This window comes from Nipponia nippon, unplaced genomic scaffold, assembly GCF_047370975.1.
Source record: "Nipponia nippon isolate SJK-2023a ecotype South Korea unplaced genomic scaffold, ASM4737097v1 scaffold_8, whole genome shotgun sequence".
Classification (NCBI taxonomy): Eukaryota; Metazoa; Chordata; class Aves; order Pelecaniformes; family Threskiornithidae; genus Nipponia; species Nipponia nippon.
This window is the reverse complement of record NW_028262402.1, coordinates 32,990,811-33,012,677: the sequence shown is the minus strand read 5'-3', so window position 1 is coordinate 33,012,677 and position 21,867 is coordinate 32,990,811. Positions and strand designations below refer to the sequence as shown.

Below are 21,867 nucleotides of genomic sequence, written 5' to 3'. Positions count from 1 at the left end.
GTCTCACAACTGGTGCACCACATTTTCTAGCCTTTCTTAAATATGTTACCACAGAGATGCCACCAGCGTTGTTGATGGTCTTAGCTGTGCCCTGTGGTGGGTCTGTTTTGGAGCTGGCTGGAACCAGCTGTGTCTGACATAGGGGTAGCCCTTGTCTCTTCTCACAGAGGCCAACCCTGCAGCCCCCCACTACCAAATATTTGCCACATAAACCAAACACACCACTTTGTCATAACAGACTGTTCTGTGTGCTTGTGTGCAGGAGTGCTCCAGCAACGGCAGCTCTGTAACTTCTGCCACTGATGTCAGAAGAGCTCTGATGGCGTCACCTACACTGGTTTATGGTGGAGATCTAGCACAGAGCCACCACCCGCCTAGCAGAGCCACCTAGACCTCATGGGCCAGTCCTTGGACTCAATGTAGAGCGGAAAGCTGAACAGGATATTGCAAAACCAATATATTCTTTCACTTTTGAACTTTATCAAGCTGACTATTTATAATCTAAGCAAACGAAAACCACAAACAAAGCTATTGTCTCCCACCCCCTCCCTTTACAAATAGTTTTGTGAAAAGTCTGTCGTCATTGCCCCTTTTCTGCTTCACAGGTGCTACCAGCAGCAGTGCCAGACACATACATTTTCCGTCCTGATCTATCTAGACTTGTGATGAAGAGGCTGGTGCTAACACTGCTTAAAACAAAAAAGACTCCCCCTAGATAATCTCACTGATGCTAGAGCAATACATGGGTCTCTTCAGAAGATACATGTATATAAAACTCAAGTACCAACCCACTGGGAGGCAGTGGTTTGCCTGTGGTGGAAACAAAGCCCCATGGGCCCATCTGTGATAACAAATGAGAACTTTGGCTCTTACCCATGGTCAGCGATGGAGCTGACCAACACAGACCTAGCCATGGACCATTAAACATGGGGCACAGCAGTGAAAGGAAGAGATTATCTGATTGCAGTGTATTGTTTTATCAGCGGTTGAGGACTACGCTATACAAATAGAAAAAAAGTGTAACACGTTCATACTCTTGCTTAGGAAAAGAGCCCTGGTTATATTTGTATTGTGCTCTATATTATATCATTAATGGTTGCTTAATTTGTACTGCCTTTAATTTATCTACGATAGTGCTATTATTATTACTATTCTATGCACCTGTCTCTGTTGCTGCCTTGATCTCTACACATGCTTTTTCTGTTTATTCCATAAAAATTGGATCAAAAGCTCTCTGATGCTTGGTCTATTTGTTTGTACAATGTAGAGTAAAATGGAGATTAGTGCCTGTTCATGGTCCCTGTGAAAGTAATACACTCAGAATTATACCTACTGTGTTTTAGAATATGTTTTGCTAGAAACAGTGCTGTCAAACAAGACAGCCGTCATCACTATAGTCTTATTTTGTCACAATCAGGAAAAAGACATCTAGCAGCAGTTTGTTCTGGGGCATATAAGTATAAAAGGCTCTTCCAAGAATCTTAAATGTGATAATTTTTAAAGAAAGAACAGTAATAGTTCACAATGCCACCAGAATTGTTCCTGGGTCATTTGTACCAAGACCTGAGGATTCAGCCTTGTCTCTCTGAAATGTCTATATTGGCAAATGGAAGATTTTTTTTTTTTTGTCTTTTGAAAACTGGTTTCCTCAATGTCCCCTCTCAAAATAAACCAGGGGAAGAATTACCATTCTCCTCTGCTTTGGCCAGCACTATTAGGTCTGGTTCAACTGGAACATTCTTTGGTAGATTCAAGCTTGTCAGATAAGATTTTTTTCTTGACTACTAGTGCTGCAAAGTCAAATAGTTCTCAGGAATCAGGCTACTTCTCTCTTTGATGGCTAATGAGTAATTACATGACTGGATTTGCGCAGAAGTAACTATAACAGCTGTATCTGAGAAAAGATAAAGCACAAAAAGAATCCAGTTCATTATCTGCTGCTGCCTCATATAGTTTTAGTGGGAGTCAAATACATTGAAAAATTTTTTTGTCACATAAATAAGCACATGTAAGTGAACATATATATAGTGCAGAAGCCATTTTTGCCTGATATCTGTGTTGTAAGATTTTGGAAGATGTTTGCACAGACTAAAGACCTTGCCTCAGAGAAGAAATAAACCTAGATGCAGCTGAAAGCACCTCCCCGTGGCTATTTTAGGGACTCTTTAAAGAGTAAGAAGGGGGTGAGGGTGCCTTCTAATGCAGGAACAAGTTCACAGTTTTAGCATCCTACTTAATCCTCAAGGAACTGCAAAAGACACCATCTCTATAGATCAGAATGGCAATGATTAGATAAAGAATTGTATGTTTCTAGTTATTGCAATATACTCGGACATGAAGAAGAAAGTCCATCCAGTTGGCACTAATATTTTGAAGGTACTTTAGGCAACAAGCTTCATGGAATGGGAAGGTATCACTATTTAAAGTCTTGCATTTCCCTGGAAAGAAAAAGAATATAGAGAAAACACTATGGTGAATTAGACCACCAAGTCTTTTCCTTTTGGTCATTGTTTGGCAAATTCTTCATTGGAAACAGTCAAGTTAAAGTCTGCAGGACAGAAATGTACCTTTTGGAAATAGCTGAAAGTATCTTTGGAGAATATGCTCTCTTTCATGTCCAACTGAAAATGCTTTTATGAGCAATGTTCCAGAAGACAGAGCCTTTTCAAAGCTGGGCATTGCTGGTAAGAGCAACACCCCCCCCCCCCCCCCTCCTACCACCCACAAGGGCTTTAGTTAACTCCGGTGATAAGCATACACAACAGCCTTTATAGATTGACATTGGGAAATATGAAGAAAAGCTGACGTAAGAAAGCCAAATCTATCTAAGCCTGTCTCAACAGCACACTGCCTCCAGCTCTGAGCCCTTTGGGTTTTTCAAAAGTGTTTTGTGGATGGTTCCAGTTCAGGTTTCTGAAGGATGGGTGCTCACATCTCCTTGCCTTTCTGTATGCCTTTCCCAAATGTTTCCATTAATGCAATCACAGATCTGAGAGATGAAGAACAACCCAAAGTAGGTAGCAAGTGCTCTGCTGTCTTATATTATTTGATGAAACTTTTCTCATCTCGAGTGAAAGTAATGGAGAGACCCACCTTCTTTAGGTTTTGAGAAGACTATACCCATCCAGTCTCTTTTAAAGAGCCTTTTAAATTCTCTACAAGCTCTTTCAGCTCACTGGGAGCAGGTTACTGTTCTGCGAAGTGGATTACTTTGCCATATTTAGCAGTAAGTATTTAAGCTCTTGAGTAGTGGTTCTAGTATCTCTGGAAGGCAAGGGAGGTTCTTTGTGCTTTCCTCTTCTCTGCAAATAGTTTGCCAGACACTGCAACAATTGATTCTCCAGAAACAAGCCATTTACTGGAGTCACATCTCATAAGGATGTCTTGTCATTGCTTTCTCCACAATACATAATTTCCCTCTCCTTTTCAAGGGTACCGTTTTCTAGGGCAGCTAGTCATGGTATATGTCACCCTTCATATATGTTTCTTAACCCTCTTTACCACAGTGAGCTGATTCCTCCTGCTCCCCCTTACCTCTACAAGGCAACTAAGGAAAACCATACCAGAGTGTGAAAAGCCTTATTGTGTTCAGCAAGCCCCAAGGCAGAGAGCTGGGCCGGTGGTGGAGATTACAGTAAAATGGACTTTGGTACTGTTACTGGTGTTGCTATTCTGGGCCATGCATGAGTTTTAGAAACTTTTAGCCCCATATTACCTGCAGCTAAGTAGAATGGGGCTATTGTAGCAGGGTGTACAACTACCCTCCCCATACCACCATCTGTTGCAAGTTTTTGCAGTATCTAAGCCTTTATTTATTCCGTAATACATTCTACTACTTCCATGAAGGTTCCTACAGACAGGCATCAACACCCTTCACCACAATCTACAAAGGTAATAAGAAATCTGGGGGGATCAGCAGGCAGCATTGTAGGAAAAGATGATTCTCAGGGATGGCTGTGTGGCACTCTGAAAAGTGGAGCTATTCAGAGTGCCTACCGTGGCCCCTTAAAAACAAACGACCTTGGCCAAAGCATATCATATTTTTATATTACCAGAAAATGGGGGGCAGTTAATAAAAGTATTTAACCTGAAATTTTGAGCAACAAAAGCCCCAAGCAGGCTGTATAGATACAAATAAAAAAGACTAAAAACTTATCCCTACGTGTGTTCTTGGGAAGAGCTGTTACTGATTGTGTTCTGCCACCTAGTGATCCGAGAAAGGAAGAATTCCAGCACCCCTGTGGTGATGTGTGAAACCAAAACAAAGGTAATCAAGAGTAAAAGCAGAAGCTAGAGAAAGCAAGATGTGAACAGCGCTACTGTAAAGCCATGGAGTGGCCAGAAGAAAGGATGAAAGGAAGGAAGCAAGAAGCTTGGGAATACAACAGTTACCTCATAAATGAAGCCTGACCTGAAATCTCAGCCTGGGCTCTGCCGTGGTTTTATTACGGTAGTCAAGGTAGCATAAGGAGAGAACTGATAGCTCTGAGGCAGTTCTGCAAGTTTTCCTAAGTGGTTTCAGGTCAAGCCAGATACTGCAATCACTTATGCAAGTTAAACGAGTAGTACAGAGAGTACCTCAGTTGACTTCAGCTGAGCTGTTTGCAAGAATAGTGTGTACCTGCAAGGACAAATTGCTTTTTTGAAATGCCTGGGCATGATTATTAAAAAAAAAAATTGAGGGCTGGATGTCTTTTACATAGTATTTGTGAATTGAAAATAGATAAAGGCTTTTTTCAGTGGCTTCTTGGGGAAGTACCTGTAACACAGAAATTATTCAAGGTAAACAGATAAGAGACTTCGGAATCTTTCCCTGTGTAATAATTGGTGTAATATGGCCACATAGCCAAATAGAGTCAAATAAGAATTTTGTAGGACAAGTTCAGTCAGCAATTAAGGATACTTGGAATATTTGGGGTCATAGAGATAATAAAGCAGCTATGGAAGGTAGCTGTGATGGTGCGATGTATCAGCAGTCCTTTGGTATGGGCACCAATTCTTTTGTGTCGCTACTGCTATTTGAGGTCAGATGCTACCGCAGTGCAATAGTGTTTCTTTAGAGGGAGGAAATAACATTGGTATGAACCTATCCACAATCTTCTGCCTTTATTTGAGCCAGAGCTGTTAGTTTAGGAAAAGTGTCAGATGGGTGGGATGGTATCTGTTTTGATCCACATGTAAGACCCTCTGACAGAAACTAGGCATGTAATGCATAGTTCCTCATTACTTTTCAATACAGAATCAGAATGGAGGGACCTCCCAGGTGTAAAATTCCACAACTGCAAAAGTCCTGCTCTCCCATTTCTGCTGTTTAACAATTTTTGCTGTACTGCAAATGCTAACAACACCCCCAAGGCTACTACTTCATTTTACAGATTGGGAACAGAGACATCACAGAGCTGAGAAACTTTCCTAAGTACCCATGGGGCCTGTGGAAAAACTCACAACTGGACACAAATCCAGGTTTATTTTCCTATGCATGGAGCCATTCTCCCTAACATGGGGACTCCAAATGTTGCAATGCAATTGATGCTGAGGTAGGAACACTTCCTTAGCATGTGGAAAACAAGTAAGCAACAAGACCCAAGTATAATATTGCTTACATATATTTAATCCTGGTAACATGCAAGATTTTGCACGTAAAAACTCAAGATTTTCTCATTTCACCTAGATAAACATGGTCCTGAACTGCCATCTATACTTGCCACCACGGAACACGCAGCAATCTTGTGTAGGGTGCTCCCATCTCCCTGACATTTCTAGCCACCTGACATCAAAGGCACCAATCAATATAGCAAAAAGAAAATATCTGTTTTAACTATGGCAACCATGGCAACCCATGCATTCTGATCAATGCGTTTTGAGGTAGTGCACTCTTGCTATAGCGAATCCCTATGCTGCAGAATGCCATAGCAACAAGAAAATGCTTTGACTTTTTTTTTCCTTTCTAAAACCATCATGAAGTAGTTCTGAGCTAAAAAGTAAACTGCTTTTCACCAGTCTATTTTTCTGAATATTCTCAGCTTTCCGCTTCAAAGCTCCATGAGGCAAAACAGAAGCATGTGCACAGTTGCACTGATTGTTATACAATACTGTATTAATTGAAGTACTTCAATTGGCTCCTATGGACGCATAGCCTTTAAAACCAGCTTGAAATCAGAATCAGATCCACAGAAACAAGTTCTCATTTGTTTTACACTGGTGTAAGTGTATGGTAACTCCAGCTTCTGTGAAGATCCACCAAGTTTAGACTGATGCAAACGAGAGGAGAACTTGCTTCAGCCTCTCAAACATGAAAGTTTTGCAACCTGCCACTTGTTTTTATGTTTGATATCAGATAACAGCTTAGGATAGCACCAGACCTCCTTACTCTGTGGGCCTGCTTGCAGAGTCAGGATGGTGCCACGTGAGTGAACTGTGCCCACAAACTCCAAACTCAGGGCCTCACACCAGCTGCCCCCAGGGCACGTCCTCCTGGGCTGCTGGCTGCCAAGCAGGGCTCTGTGCTCCCCGTGCCACAAACCTCAGGAGGGCAGAGAGCTTCCCTTGCCCTGCACCAATGCCCTAGGCACAGATTTGTCTTCTGCCACTGCTGGTGGGGCTGAGGTTCAGAGCCACCTTCCCAGCTATACGCCACTGCTGAGCAACATGCTTAAGTGACTTTAAAGCTACCTGTATCTAGTTGAAATTTGGAGGTCTGTTAGTGATCCACAGACTCACAAAATTTGGGAACCATGGATTTATGGCACTACATAGTGGGAAGCAGCCTAACCACTGTGTAGCAAAAACTGTTTCAGCCTGCAGAAGAAAAGAATTGGTAATCATATTCTGTCTCTTTAGCAGCTTGCCTCTTTCTACGCATGCCTGTGAGAAAGAGGTGACACTTGGTTTGGAGAACACTTACTTGGCTCCATAACTTTCTGTATATGACTTGCCTCTTTGACATAGTCAATTATTCACATTTCACAAAGGTATATAGGTTGCAAGTGCTGCTGTGATATGTAGAACTGGAAAAAGAGTTTGTTTCTAAAAGTGTGCTTGTTTTTTCCAACTGCCTCTCAGCCCATTAAAATAGAAATATTCCTGTTCCCTACCAGCCTTGCCTCATTTATATATTTCAGTGCTTTTCTAGATTGGGATCAGAGAGAATTTGGCTTACATTAAGGGTAGTTTTCTTTGATTGTATATGCTCTGAGCATGAAAGGGCTACACAGTATGTTTCCTGGAACTGTTGTACACTGAACTGTGTAAAACATTTCCTGGAGTTATTACTGGTGATTTTTAGTGACTAACTAACACCTTGTGAATGCTACAGTACAAAGCTCCACAAGGCTATTAGATACATACTGACATCCAGTGTGTAGCTTCTGAAGGTGAGAGATTGAGTCATGCCATCTGTGCTTCATTAACTTGTCGTCTGCATTAGTTACAACCTATTGTGCACTGCCATGCCAGATGTAGGCCTCATCCATTATTTAATCCATTATTTCCAAAGTGTTCATGTAGATCTTTGAATCTATACAAATATAGAGTACTAGCAAGCATTTGGTTAAATCAAATGTTTCTTCTCAGGTCTGTGTTGCAGGTTCACTGTCGCTGGCAATCGTGTTGTTGGAGATATGTTCCTGCATGCTGAAAGTTCAGGGTCCAAGCATCAAGGTTAACCCCGAGTGGGTGAAATGCACAGTTGCCTTTTGCGTCAAGAGAGACACAAAGACCTCTACACTAAACTCCTAGCACCATCACAAGGACAGAGGGAAAATAGTCACCTGAAAGCGTGATGGTACTTGTTAGCAATGCTCTCCTGCTTTGACTGGGTTTTTTTGCTACATTAGGATGTAATGTCCCATGTATGTCATCTTCTGATTAAGCCATCAGCAAACCAGGTGGGCAATCTCTTTGACCAGATGTAGGTATAACAATGTCACATATCCTCTGCTAAAATAGCCTTCCATGTAATCCTGCTATAAAGAAGTCCTAAAAAAGAAAAGAAACACACCACATCTCTTCTGCAGGAGGAGAGCTGCTGCCTCAAGCTATATGAGAGACTTTTTTAGAAGTTCATGCATGATTGTCTTTACTAGCTGGAGCAGCCCTTTTAACTAGCTTAGAATTGCGAGACTGGGAAGAGCAGACATTTCAAAAGGCTAATATTAAACAGAGCATGCTAGGGAGGAGCAAGGAGGGAGAGTGCCACTTATAAAAGGGGGTGTGGGGTGTCTTCTGCTTGACAGTGAGAGTTCATGTTTCTCATTAATTTCCTTTGAAAAGATATATTTCTCTATTTCAAGCTCCAAACTTATTTCAATGCTAACCCCTGCTATAACCAGGATGCTGGCTAAAAATTGTGGACCAAACACATGCAGTTTCTTTAGCACAGGCTTCCATAAAATATTTGAGCATATATCTGCCATAATCAGGATTAGCAACATGCTTTAAAAGCACAGTAAAACTGCAGTTGACATGCAGTCTCCTAAATCTAGGTGAATGAGGCCAAAGAAAAACACCTAACAACATGAAACCCGTGATAAAAATCACAAGTAGTAGTAATACTGGCATTTATAATTTTTCAGAGGATTACATTAATAAACTGAGTTTTACAGGAAACTAGCGTCTTTTACAATAAGTCCAAATAAATGTCCCCTGAAAATAGCTGTACTGGCAGCTGTCTACATTTATGAATCTGGATTTCCCAGAACGGATTCTGCAATAATTAATGGAAGGTTGAAAAGTTAGTTATTGTTTTATCGGAACAGACTGGTTCATTTCCATCTGCACAAGTTTTATTTGGAGGGTATGTCAGGATTTTCTGATGTTCCTGTACTTCAGTTCTTAGCTTTTTTTCCAAGTCTTTGGCATTAACAATGTCATAGGATTGGAGTATATATCTCGCAATCTTTTGCAAAACAATCTGCAAAGAACTTTTCAGTTTTGAGTCCATAAAAGATCTGAAGCTTAAAAATGTAACAGACTTTCCTCTTCAAGAGGCTCTTCTAGACATCTTCAAGATCCATTAATGTTGCTTTCACAAGGAGTAGTCAGATTGTGACCTGATTTTACCCACATTTCATTTCATTTGCGGCACAGCTCTGTTGTTTCTGTAGGAATACTGCTCTGAGCTCCTGGTTGGTGACTCCAGGATCAATTTTCACAATTGTTAACAACAAAGATTGTGAAGAATTGATACAGGAAACTTTCCTTGGAGTCTGGACATTTCCATTCATATGAGTTACCTCTAAACAGGGACGAACCTCCTGGATCAAGGTGTGGCCTGGATACCTCTGTGGGCAGAGGGAGGGGGACTGGGGCCCACAGCAGCTAGTCCCTGATTTAGGTGCTTCAGTGACCAAGCTGGTGCAGTGCACCACGTTAGCAGTTCAGTTCATGCGCAACCATAGTTACCAGAAGAAATGTGCAGAGATTTCTGAGAACAGAGTCATTTATCTTCGTGCAGTAAAAACACTCCTTTGGCATCAAAAAGAGCAGAAATACTATTAGGAATGGATGGCAATTCTAAATATTATTTCTAGTCCACAACTTTCTGTAAGTGGCAGTCAAATCCTCTGAATGTGATTTTCTTCTTGCCTACAGCAGTTTCATTCTACGGAATCATCAGTTTCAGGGCAGAAATGAAATCAGGAGAATTAGGCTCAAAAATGTTCTCATTCTCTTCTGATCTGTTACAGGAGAAGAGATCTGCAGCAAGAGGTGTCTTGCATTTATCCCAGTTTAATTTATGAGTAATTCCAAGCAAGTCAGAGGAATTGGCTGGCAAGAGATGGAAAACAGAAGTTGGTGCAGGGGTTTCACACTTGTTGTGGAAAAGGAAATTTTTTATTACCTTTCTACCAAGGAACACAGCTGTGATTTCTGATCTATTCCCCCCCAAAATTAAGGCTTAATCCAAGTGCAATGAAAAGCAGGTTGATCCAGTATTTGGCAACATCCTTTCCAGGAACTCAGGCTGTAGTTTCCTCCAGGGAAGATCTCCTGCGAATGATTTACACTGGGGAAGGAGATAAAAGCAGAAATCAGATATGCTCCTTTTGTCTCTGTACGTATATATAGTATATGTCTATATGCATACACATATGTACATACACAAATACACACACTTTCTCCAAAGCAACTTTAAATGTGTTAAAATTTTGATGAGAAATGAAACAGAGAGAAGACTTTCCAAACACCAGTTGTGTCATGACCAGATGTTCTCCCTTTTTATCGGGGTGATGCCTGGTTTTCTGTATAAAGTCCTCATGCCTTGGGTGTATCTTCCTAGATAACTGAAATTATTGAGGGTTTCACTTCACTATTCAAGGTTTTTGCATCTTCGAAGCATTTGCTCAACACTGATTCTAGCGAAAGCAGAGCAAGCTCTTGTCTTTGTAGCAACCTGGTAGAGTTAAAATTAGTGTGATGAGGAAAAGTCCGAGTGATGAAGAAATATGAATGAAGGAATGTACCCAATATCACACATGATTTTTACTGTGAAAAAAAGTTTTTGACACTGGTTCAGTAAACTCATTTGGAACATTAGGTTGCCAGAACAGAAGTTCCTTGCAGTGACATGCAAGCACTGATGTTCAGGCAGGAGCTGGTGATCTTGATACCAACATGAATAATTTTTTTAAATTACATTTTTGTGAATAGTTGAAATCTAAAAATGTTACCATAAAAATAAGGCCACCTTATATATTGTATATCCCCGTATTCAAAGCTACATTTTATGCCAAGGCATGAAAGGAAAAAATATATGTATCAAAAGAATAATACAAAAAAAAATCACCTCAAGATAGAATTGGAATTTTGATTCCTAACATGAGGAGTTAAACATCATAACAAATTTCAAGTTGCCACAAGTTTTGATACTAAGAAGATGTAACAAGATATCTCTCTACTGCACACAAAACCCCCCTGTTTTAGTTAAGTGAGAGGGTGTGAAGGAAGATCCAGTGAAATCAAACAATTCTGAAAAATTTCCCTATTTGAGGATTTTGTCAAGAGAGTTCTTGCAGGTTAGGTTACAGCAACATCACTGTTACGTTTACATTGTATGTTTTTGTTGTAGACAAGTGCTCAATCTTAGAGCATTGTCTTTGCTAAAAGAAATGTGAAAAGAAGGATTAAGTTCTTCTATTTTCAACAACATGGAAAAAAAGATGAATTAGAGTATTTATTTCTAAAGCAATTAGTTGTGAAAATGGAAAAAAAAAAAAAAAAAACAACACATTGGGATAAATTTAAAAGGTTCTTGCCATAATCTAAATACATAGACCTTTGGTTCTTTGTGAGATAGTGTTAAGTGTGTCTGAATATATTCCTTATTTAATATCATTATTTCTTTCTTCTCTATCTTGGATAGAGAATTATCAAATACAATTTAGCTCAGAATATTTTACTACTTCAGATGTGTGTAAGGTTTTCTACATAAACAGACATGATTACTATTATCTTCAGCCAGATTCATAGACAGCAGAAGGAAAAGCTCGTGGCTTTTTTCAGCTAGAGTTACCCTCAGATACTATGTTAACATTATGTTAGTTGAAAGATTTTATTCATTTTTTGTTAATATTTTAGATGAGCCTGAGCTAGACCACTGAATCTTTACATGAGAATCCATCTTTAGCCTTTCAGGAAGCTCAGGTTTGGACAAAGATGTTTTGAGTTCTCTCTTGGTTCTGTTTGTATTTGGCATGTGACAGACAAATGCCCAAGAAAAGGAAAACAATTCACAGCATTAAAATATTCATTTCTTTAAAAGATGCAAGTTCATGGAAAGCAGGTGCCTAAGAAAAAAAAGTCAAATGCAAAAAATAAAATTAGGCTTTTAGAGAATATGTGAGCTCCCTAAGTTAGCTGACAGAAGGATAAAGAGTTCCTCAATACCTGGTGAAGAGTTGCTGGCAGCATTCAACGAGCTTTGTGCTGTTAGCAGGGAAATCTGTGGAGTTGAAGGCATTTCCTAATAAGATGTGGCAAGGAACTTCCAGATGAGGGACAGTCAGCATTCCTGTGAAGTAAGTAACAATTTTCTTAATGAGTAATGAAGCAGAAGATAAGATCTGGGCATGGTCAGATGAAATGTTCTGGCTGATACAAAATCACTCTCCAAGATGGTTCTGTAAAGGTGCAAGATTAAAACCCTTGAACTGTGCAATTTTTAAAAAATCCAAATAATTTTACATAACTGGATTAAGGAGTGACCACAAATGTTTTTTTAATATGTAGAAATTAAACTATGGTAACCAGTTACACTTAGAACAGTTTGGTTTTCTGCCCCTTTTAATGCTAATAAAAGGTATGTTAATCGCTTTTTCACTGCTGGGCCAGTGTGCTTTCATTAACTAAAATGGAACTATGCTGCACTTACAGCAGTGCAAGTAAATACAGGACATTTTCTTTTGTTTTAAATGGAGATAGTTATGATTTATTTACCTTTGCTTTGCTAGATGTTGTCCAAAATTTCCTATAAATGGTAATGTCAGCATTCATTGCAGGAATGGAGACATAAAAACATGAAAGTGACAGCTCCTTGTTGTATGTAGTGTTGTGAAACCCGAACACTTTTTTAATATGTTCTTAACTGGGGTAGTAGAAATTGCTTGGCTCTTTTACCTTCTTCTGGGCATAAAAAAAGCATTTGTCATAGCAGGAGTGGGTGCAATGTGATTTTCTTTCCAAAGGAGATTTTATTGTTTTGGAAAGATTTCCTAGTGGCTGTTCACAATTTTATTCTTAAGGCCAGGATTGTGAAATGATACATTTTAGTAAGACTTCCTGATCCCTCAGTTATAGAGAGTAGTGCCATGTATTAAAATATTATGGAGGGCTGTAAGACTAATGACATTTCAAGCATACTAGTACTATAACCTTCAGAAAATAGTGCAGGCCTATCCTTGAAATGTGTATGTTTCTGTTGCTGCAGTGAACACAAAGGGATAGGGAAGCTGAGGCAGAAACAGGCATGATGTTTTCAGCTACATAAAGCACCAAGATCTTTCTTCACCGGAGGAATATGAGCGCTTTAACCTTCGTCATGCAATTCTGCATATCACATGCTCAGAAAAGACAGCTGGGAAAGGGACTGTTAAATACTGGGGATAAATTTTACCTGCTGAATCATAATATCTGGTCAATTAATTAATCTTTTGAATCACTAATATTATGTTCTTTTTAATTCCCTCCCTAAAATAGCTGTTGCATTGTTACTCTTTACTCAGCTTGAAGGTGAGACTTTGAAAATAAGGATTTGCAGTTGAGTCCCACCTTAGGACAGTTTCATTAAGTTAAATGTTCTGTGGGAATACTATCAGCCCAAAATATCAATTTAACATTAAGGCAAAAAGTTATTCTGCTTCCCTCTTGCTCCTTCTCTGTTACACTCTCCTTTCCTGCTTCATAATTACTTCTGTATTTCTGTAGCCAGAGGTGTGGAGGAGGGATTGTAACTCATCTATAACTTGCTTTGTTCATAAGTCATGTGTTACACACAGACTAACAAAAAAAAAGAGATGAGACAAAACGGAAGAAATAAAATAAATCTTTTCATATTCCAGTTTTCAGGAACGTTTTTTCCTAAAGTACTAGCGTTTGAATGACAGGAGTTGCCCAGCTGTGTCTATCGTACTGAGGCACTGCCACCCTCTGGTCACTGACTGTAGGAGACACCAAACTTGGGTACGGTACCTGCAACACAGGCTGTCATGAAACAGGCGACAGTTCCTGCAATCATTGCTCTGAAAGCACCACCAGCTATTTCCTTTTTTTTTGAGGGGGCAATGCTTGCTAGGATGGAAATTAAAAGTATGCGTTAAACATAAATACATATAAAGAAGATGAACCTGCCAGCCTCTCCCACCACAAGAGGAAATTCCCACCCTGCAGTCTGAACCAGGAGAAACAAGGAGGGAAAATGAGACATTTTTAGTGGGCCATTTGAAGGCCTAGTGCCAGTGTCAGCTTTCTGTTAAGAAGGTGGCTTGTGTATAAAATGGCGACTTCTGTTTGCTTTAGCAATTTGCACGTCTGTGCTGGCCGATGGCAGCTTTCAGATGCAAACCCCAGGCACGGCACCGGGGCCTGGCCTCACGGCTGGGTCCTGCTCCTCCATGGTGCCCCACTGCTGGCACCGCACAGCCCACCTGAGCGCCAGGGTAAAGGCGGCCGCCAGCAATTCTGGCTGTCCGGTGAAGAACCCAGGTGGTTTTTCAATTTTTCTTTTTCCCTCGAGATCTGAAAAGCCTTTTTTTTTTCTTTCCCTATAAGCCTGCTACATATATGTGACATTTTTAGAGGAAACAGCCAACTTTGTCTTTCAAACCAGCAGGCTACAGAGATGGCTTGCTCCTCCTGAAGCCCAAGGGCAGCAGCTCAGGCTCACAGCGTGAGGGCTGGACAGGGAGGCCTATTGGCAGGCCTTGGTCCCCTCTCCTTGCCCTCAGCCCCACTCCCAGTACCTCCACGCAAAACCCTGTGCCCGTCTGGGAGCCCCTCCATGCCCAGTTGGGTGCTGGGTCTTGGCAGAGCAGCAGCTCAGCCCCTAACACTGTTGAGCTTCACCCACAGTCTGTTCCTTTGGGTGTTCTCTTTGGGATTTGCTTGCCAAATAAATTGTCCATGAGAAGTGTTCTTACTCAGGCCTCCTATTACCAGTCCCAGAGAGCCGAAGTTGGCAAACCCACAAAGAGCGTAAGTGGCAATGACTTCAGAGCGAACCTGGAAAACAAACACACACCTTGTTGAGTAGTTTGAGACAGCTCGTGCTGATTTAGTTGTCTGAAAACATGGCATTGTGGCTCAGGGCTCCGAGTACTGAAATCACTGCTTTCCTTGGTTGCTGCCCCACTGTGCAGCTTTCAGCAATGTAGGCTCATTCTGTTGCTGAAAGGTGCAGGCTTTCAGACCCACTGCCTGTGTGAGGACTCATAAACCATGTGATGGTTTTATTTTTCATGTATATTGCTGTGCTTTGTTGAATTGAGTACTAGTAATTACAGACAAAAAATAATTCTTATCTTACTAGTGGCAATTTAGCTGCTGTTTTTTGAAAGTATGAATCGGAGAGCTTTAACTCAGCTTGTGGTTCATAGCTGAACTGCCTCTATAACACTGTTGAAACCTCAAGTTTTGGTATGTATCCCTTACTTCTTTGTCCCTGAACAAGCTGAGGGCTCCATGTGCAAAGCTGCTGTGTGTGCGCTCTACCCTGTGCACAGAGGAAGAAAAGGGAAATGGGTCTCCTAGAGAGTGGGTGCTTTGATGTGATAACAGGCAGAGGGACATTATGATTTTGGAATCCCCATTCGCGGCTTATTTTCTTCCTGACTTCAGCCACCTTCTTCCCCTTGGGCAACACCAGCTCAGTCTTGACTTCAGAGCAGAGGCAAGGTTGAGTTGGCCTTTACTTCCGTGACGAGGCCCCTCACAGGACACAAAATGACTTTTGGTGAAATGAGGCTACAAATCTTACAAACCTTGAGACAAATCTAGTTCAAACATTTTGGGAAAGGAGGCAATATATCTCAGCAAATGGATTTTTTTCCCCATCACAGCTCTGAACTCCTATTTACTGTGTTTTAGGCCCAAGCTGAGGATGCCTAAATGAGTGTTCTAGTAAGTTTCCTGTTTATTAGAAGTTTCTCTGTTTCCATTCCTGTTTTATGAAAACCAATTTGTAGATATTTTCAATCACTCTGCACATATGCAGGAAAATGCTTTTCAAGTACCCACTCTACCTGCTTTTCCTAGAAAAGGCTTTGTGTACTGTGATTTCCCTGTTTTCATTTGCACTTTCCTAGCTCTCAAAACAGGAAGCCTTGTTATTACTGACACAGGTGACAGAGTTCAGAAGACCGCTTGTTTGCTCGCTCTGACTGAATATCTGTGCCTGGATGTATTAGACAGTTCTGAAGCTGAAGAGGAGTTAAAAGTGGAAGTCAAGTGCGCTCTCACCTGAACCGTTGTGCCATAATTAAAATGGTTACTGGGCAATTTTTACTTGTGTTACGAACTAAAATTATTTTTATATCTCAGAGTTTTTTACCATGGAAGCTTATACAGCTCTATGTAGGTATTAGAAGTGAACATGGAAGTTCTATATGATGTCTTACTGAAAAAAAAAGAAAAAAAGGTGACATACAGTCGATGGGATTTGCATTTTAATGCTGACTTCCAGACTAAAAAAAAAAATCACTCATTTAGAAGTTCAGAGCCATATTCCCCCTGTAGAACGTAGCATGAGTATAGCAGGGCAGATCAAAGGTTCATCTAGCCCAGGATCCTATTTCCAGGAATTGCAGAAATACTGGTAATGGATGCTCAGGCAAGTGTGTGAGTATTTGATCAGACTGCCTGGCTTTCTACCTCCACGTGTGAAATATGTTCTGGTAATAAGGAATGCAAGTGGCCAGGAACATGTTTTTGATTTTGAATGTAAGGCAGGTATCCACAACATCTGACCGGATTAAATGAAGATTAAAAGCTCTACAAAAGTATGCTTCCTAATTAAGGGTCCTGTACAGAGACAATTTGTCTTGATTTGAGGAAGAAAGGCCAGTCCAGATGTAAAGCCAGATACCATGGGTTTTGTTGCCTGTGCTTAGAATGAGGACAAATTCAGCACGGTCTGTGCATTTGGATGCCAGATGGGGGAGCTGTCATGTCTGCAAAGGTCAAGCCTTGATCACTTCATATTCTTTGCCCCTGTGCACACACCCAGCATGCCCTTTGTATTGCCATCCTCTAGGTTTCTTCCTCAGTGAATTGTAGTAGGAATTACACGTCCTGTTGGGCAAATCTTGTTGGACATGTGAATGAGAGGTGGGCCCAGGCTTTGGCTGGAAACCTCATGCAGACTAACTTTTATTGGCAATTGAAACAAACTGGTTGGACTTAGTGTGGCAAGGGAGATGTATACCATGTAATCCATGTCTTGTATTACTGCCCTCTGCACAGGGGACAATAACCTCCAGCAGAGGTGTGCCAGTAACAAATGCCATCAGTTAAAGCTTGCTGGATGCCTCTCTTGAAGCTTAACGCTTGGCTAAACCTCTGCGGGCAGGAGGATCCTCCAGTTCTTGCCCAGGATTTTCCTGGGAGAGTATTTCATAGGGAAGTGCTAGCTAAGAATGAGGTAAGAAGAAACGCACCTTGAAGACAGCCTTGGTCTTATGAGCAGTGTCCTATGGCACACTGCATGTTCCCCAAAACCATGCCTTTCTTTTGCTATGTTTGTTTGAGATAGCTAGTATGATGACAGTTATGGCAGCCTCACAAAGTGATGCTGCATTTTCATAATTGAACTCTGCCACTGAAAAACACACTTTAGAGTCATATGCCACCATTATCCTTTTGTACCGATATTAAAAAATAAGATGAGTTTCAGCAGAAAAGTATTAGATCCAATAAATCTGTAGAACAGGAAACGTTACTTACAGTCATATACTGTTTCACACCATTAATGTACATGCTGCCGCCCTTTTCTCGGTTGTGGATCAGTTTTGAGAGCCGCTCATAAGCCACAAATTCATTGAAAAAAGTTTTGTAACCTAGTAGTCCACCAACAATAAAACTGTCTTCCCAGTCTACTCCCATCATGAATGAGAATGGCATGAAGACATAAGCGCAAATGTTCTGCAAAATATGTAAGACAAAGCAGGTCAAAAGATACATTTGGTCAAAGAACAATGGCATGCAAGAAGTTCTCTAAAATGAAAATAAAGATGGTTTTATTTCAGCAGAGGAAAATTGGCCTTGAATTCTTACTGCCAACATGTCTGGGAGACTAAGGGTTTTTAATAGTATGGTACACTTGAGTAATTTTTGAAAGAGTAACACAAAATCTAGATATAATGAAGTAATAGGTATGTCCCTAATTTTACACCTAAAGTAAAACAAAAGTTTCTGTGCCTTTTTTCCCCAACAGTGGCTTCAGGTTGGGCATAGTGTTTGAAGGAAAGAAGGAGGGTCAGTTAAAAGAGCTCATAAGAGAATTGAGATGTCTTGGTTTTCCACTGATTAAATCAAGTGTGCTAATGAACATGTTTAATTACCAGGTTATTGGGCTCCAACCGATATAAACAATAGACTTGTCTCTGCATAAAAGCTGTGCATCTGACATAATTAAAGCTGTGCCTTTTTTTCCTAACATTAAAAGTTTTATGCAAATTTAAAAAAAAAAATCCCATATCAAAGTATAGCTTATTTTTATATAAGAGAGAAAATAGCTCCAGCTGTGAAAGGGTTTGGTTGGATTGTCTTTAGTGAATGTAACTGAGGTGTTTAAGCAGTTACTATTCCTGGTTGGTTTCTCTGCCCACAAAAGGCTAAAGGTTAGTGTCTCTCAAAAGGGACACATGGTTGAATGCAATGTGTCTGTGGGTCTCAGCTCCTTGTGGGTTATCTGTCTGCCCAAATCTTACTCCATCCAGCAGTTCTTAAAATAACAGCCCTTGCATAAGTATGGCTGAGGTAGGCATACTTGTGCCTTTCCTCTGCTGTGCGTGTTTGTGCAGTGCAACAATCTGTGGAAGCTGTGCAGCGTAACATCTTAATATTGCTGAAGCCACATCTCCTATGAATGTCTGTTCACTTCTGCAGCACCTTTATTGCAATGTCATATCCATGTTTGACACGGTGCTTTTATTAGGAGCTTGCAAAACAAAAAGCCCCAAACCATTGAACCAAGATTGTTGCATTGGGTCAAAAATGATGTATTGACCTAGGTTAAAAAAGAAGTCCTGTTTAAAACCTGTTTGCTCAGCTGAGTGATTTGGGTGCAGTTTTACAATTTAATTGTGTTGAGAACTAAGTGGTATTGAGTAAGCATGGGTTCAGATGAGTCCAGCCTTGCCCCAGTGTTCTTATGTAAGTGAAGCCAGTGAGCATTAAATTAAGGACTTGATGAGGCTCTCTGAAACTAAGGCCACTTTAATAACGTTTGCACTGAAGGAGACGTTAATGGCTTGGCAAGTGTGTAACCAACAGATCTGCTGCACTGCCAAGTCAGAGGAGGCAGGTATTAGCATAGGGTCCTCTGTAAACGTATTCCGCTTGTTAGCAAGAGCACCAGAGAAGGAAACTATACATGGGCTAACGGATACAGAAATATTTACATGGCAACAATTTTCCTTTGACTGTAAAGACATTTTTCAAGAATATGCACATAAAAATATATGGGTTTAGATCATATTAAAAAAACCCAAAAAAAACCACAACAAAACCACACAGGCACTTAATTTGAGAAAGATAAATTATGCATGTATATAAGCTGCATGCAGGACCTGAAGACCATACCTCAAAGTTCAGCTGTGGATAGTCAAACAGACTGCCCACCCAAGAGAGGGCTGAGTCAAGGAAAGCCAGCAGGGCAAGGAAGGAGATCAGATTCACAGCAATGTTCGCCACCAGCAGGATCGAGGTAGAGGCACCTTGACTGGCTGCTTCCAGCAGGTTCTTTGATTCACTTTATCAATGAAAAGAAAACCAGAGTGTGAACATTTTTTAAATCAAGGACAAATCATAGAACGAAAAGTTACATGGACTTGATTAGAAATCTACAAGTGAAGCTGTGTGTTCACTCAGAGGGAAAATAATGATGAGGTGGAGTAGGTTTTTGCTCTTGATCCTCATGGGAGCCACTTGGAGGATATGCTTTTGGTGCCCTGAGGATGAATTCTGGCAGATTTGGGGTTGGGCAAGCTCTGAATCTGGTCTCAGTACTGTGACTGCCTGTGGCACCACTGGGATGGGGGAGTGAGCACTGCTCTTCTTGCAGGCATGCCCAGACTGTTCAGGAACAGCTCCTTACAAGGCTTTTTACTTTACCTGTCATTCTCAAGGCAAGTGAGTCTCCCAGCAGATGGGCAACAAGTTCGCTGCTGTCATTGTTGAAATGATTGCTCCACCTTTGCTTTTGTATGTTTGCATTTACAGATTTGTTACAAAGCAAAGACAGCAACAGAGCAAATGGGAAAACCTCTTGGTGGCTCACCTCAGGTAGACATTTCCCTCTTTCTTTGGAGGGTTTATTGTCTGGCCCGGGTTCTTGGCATCTCTGTGCCTGTCCCATACATCATAATGGGGCATGCTGCACCTGAATTCACAAATTACTCATTTGGGGTATATTGGTGTGTAATTAATTTATTGCTTGCACATCTACCATGTACTAACCCTAAAGCTTATGTATGAGGAGCTATTTTTCCAAATCTCATTTTTGCATCAGTATTACTATTAACTAGAGCCTAGATCAGCTTACCCTTTTGCCATTTGTAGGCCACTCCTCAGAGTTACTGTAGGCTTTTCTGTTTCAGGCCAGAATAGTTTGGAGGTGGCTAATGATGCTGGTGCTGACATGACAGAAGCAGTCAGTAGGTGGGAGGCAGAAACCTAGAATTCCAGGTGACAGAAAATATGCTGTGATAACCACATCATGCACAAACATGGAGGAAAGCAATTAAAATTTTTAGATGCTTGGATTATTTTTCTACAGGGGGTCATTAAAAAGTTCACATTGCTCATAAGGAAAATAAGAGAATGAGCAATACAGGAGAAAGCCAATTGGAGACAGGAAAAGTCTAAGTAGTGAAAAGTATGTAGTAATCTTCCCAAGAGGTAAACTGCTTCACTCCTCCCTAGTGACAAGGCAGAAGGCAAAAGAAACAAAAAACCCTAGGTCCATTGAGTGCAGCTGGGTGTAACAATAACAGAGCAGGTGAGTGAGAGCCCGCTTTCCTTAACAACCCCTGTATACCTTGCAGTGGCAGAAAATTGTTTTTGTCCCTTGACTTTGTGTTTTTAAAAAAAAAAATTACATGGCCTAACATAAATTCTTCTATTCCCCTTTCACCCCTTCTTCCACAAATTTCTACACAAAACAGCTTCTTTGCCAGCTTCTGCATATTTCCATCTCTCCTTTTCTTCTCTTACTCGCTTGGTCTTTTTGGCCAATCATCCCTTCTTGCCTCTGCTTTTCCACTGTATTTTATTCAGATACGGAACTAATATATTTATCAGCCATCCTCCAATGACTCTGATCATAAATCACATCTTCAGCCCTGTTTTTCTGGCTTTGTGCTGCCAGCCCCTTAGCAGATGAGACATTTACTACCCATGTTTGTACAGCATCACTAGAACCTCAGTCGCAAGTCAACTCTTTAGGCTGCTATGGCTAGCAACAGTTCCTGAAGGACTTTATCTATATCACTGCCACAGAAGTGGGAGGGTTGATCAGTTAGTATATTCCATATGTCAGTTTATCTGGACTGTAAGAAAGCATACAAATCAGTCTTTTCCTTGCAACTATGGCAGGAAGTCTCTCTGTATTACTTAGGTAGATGTTTGTGCTACTTAACAATATCTTCAAGACCAGATATTGGTATCCTTTTTACTGTTGGAAGACAGAGGATTTTTGTGGTTAATTCCACAGGAAAAAAAAAAAAAAAAAAGATGGGAATGACTCAGGCATACTTCCAAAGCATTTTAGCTGGGCTTTTATACTTACGTGATTTCAGATAAACAGTATATTTTCCAATTCTCTTTCCCTGTCTTACCCCAAAAGAAATATATGCTCCTAAGACACTTCCAGCAATAGTTGAGAATCCAGCTGTCATGACTGCATGGAGTTCAGATTTGGTGATGTGTGGTAAGTAGGGCCGTACCAGGAGAGGAGACTCTGTCTGGAAGTGAAAAACAACCACCAAATTAAGAACTTCCTAATAAATCCTCAGAGGTTTCTTTTATTAACAAGGAAGAAAAATGAGTGATTGCATCACACTTTCTTAGGTGTCTTTGACTAGTTAATCTTAGTGCTAATGAGTGCTCTGAATATTAATAGGTTGGGTTTTTTTTACCCCAAGAAGGAATATTGTA

At 40.7% G+C, this 21,867-nt stretch overlaps 1 protein-coding gene across 1 annotated transcript in view; it reads right to left on the bottom strand.

Moving 5' to 3' along the window:
• Positions 1–9,879: 9,879 nt before the first annotated feature.
• SLC28A3 (solute carrier family 28 member 3) overlaps positions 9,880–21,867 on the bottom strand; it is a 43,541-nt gene continuing 31,553 nt past the window's right edge. Inside the window, exons 11-18 of the mRNA XM_087742035.1 lie at positions 21,549–21,674; positions 20,255–20,385; positions 19,294–19,462; positions 17,434–17,631; positions 14,634–14,715; positions 13,687–13,785; positions 11,887–12,010; positions 9,880–10,006 (exon numbers count right to left, since the gene is read on the bottom strand). Of these exons, the coding sequence (XP_087598161.1) occupies positions 9,892–10,006; positions 11,887–12,010; positions 13,687–13,785; positions 14,634–14,715; positions 17,434–17,631; positions 19,294–19,462; positions 20,255–20,385; positions 21,549–21,674 (1,044 nt within the window). The 3' untranslated portion in view covers positions 9,880–9,891. The remainder of the gene's footprint in view (positions 10,007–11,886; positions 12,011–13,686; positions 13,786–14,633; positions 14,716–17,433; positions 17,632–19,293; positions 19,463–20,254; positions 20,386–21,548; positions 21,675–21,867) is intronic.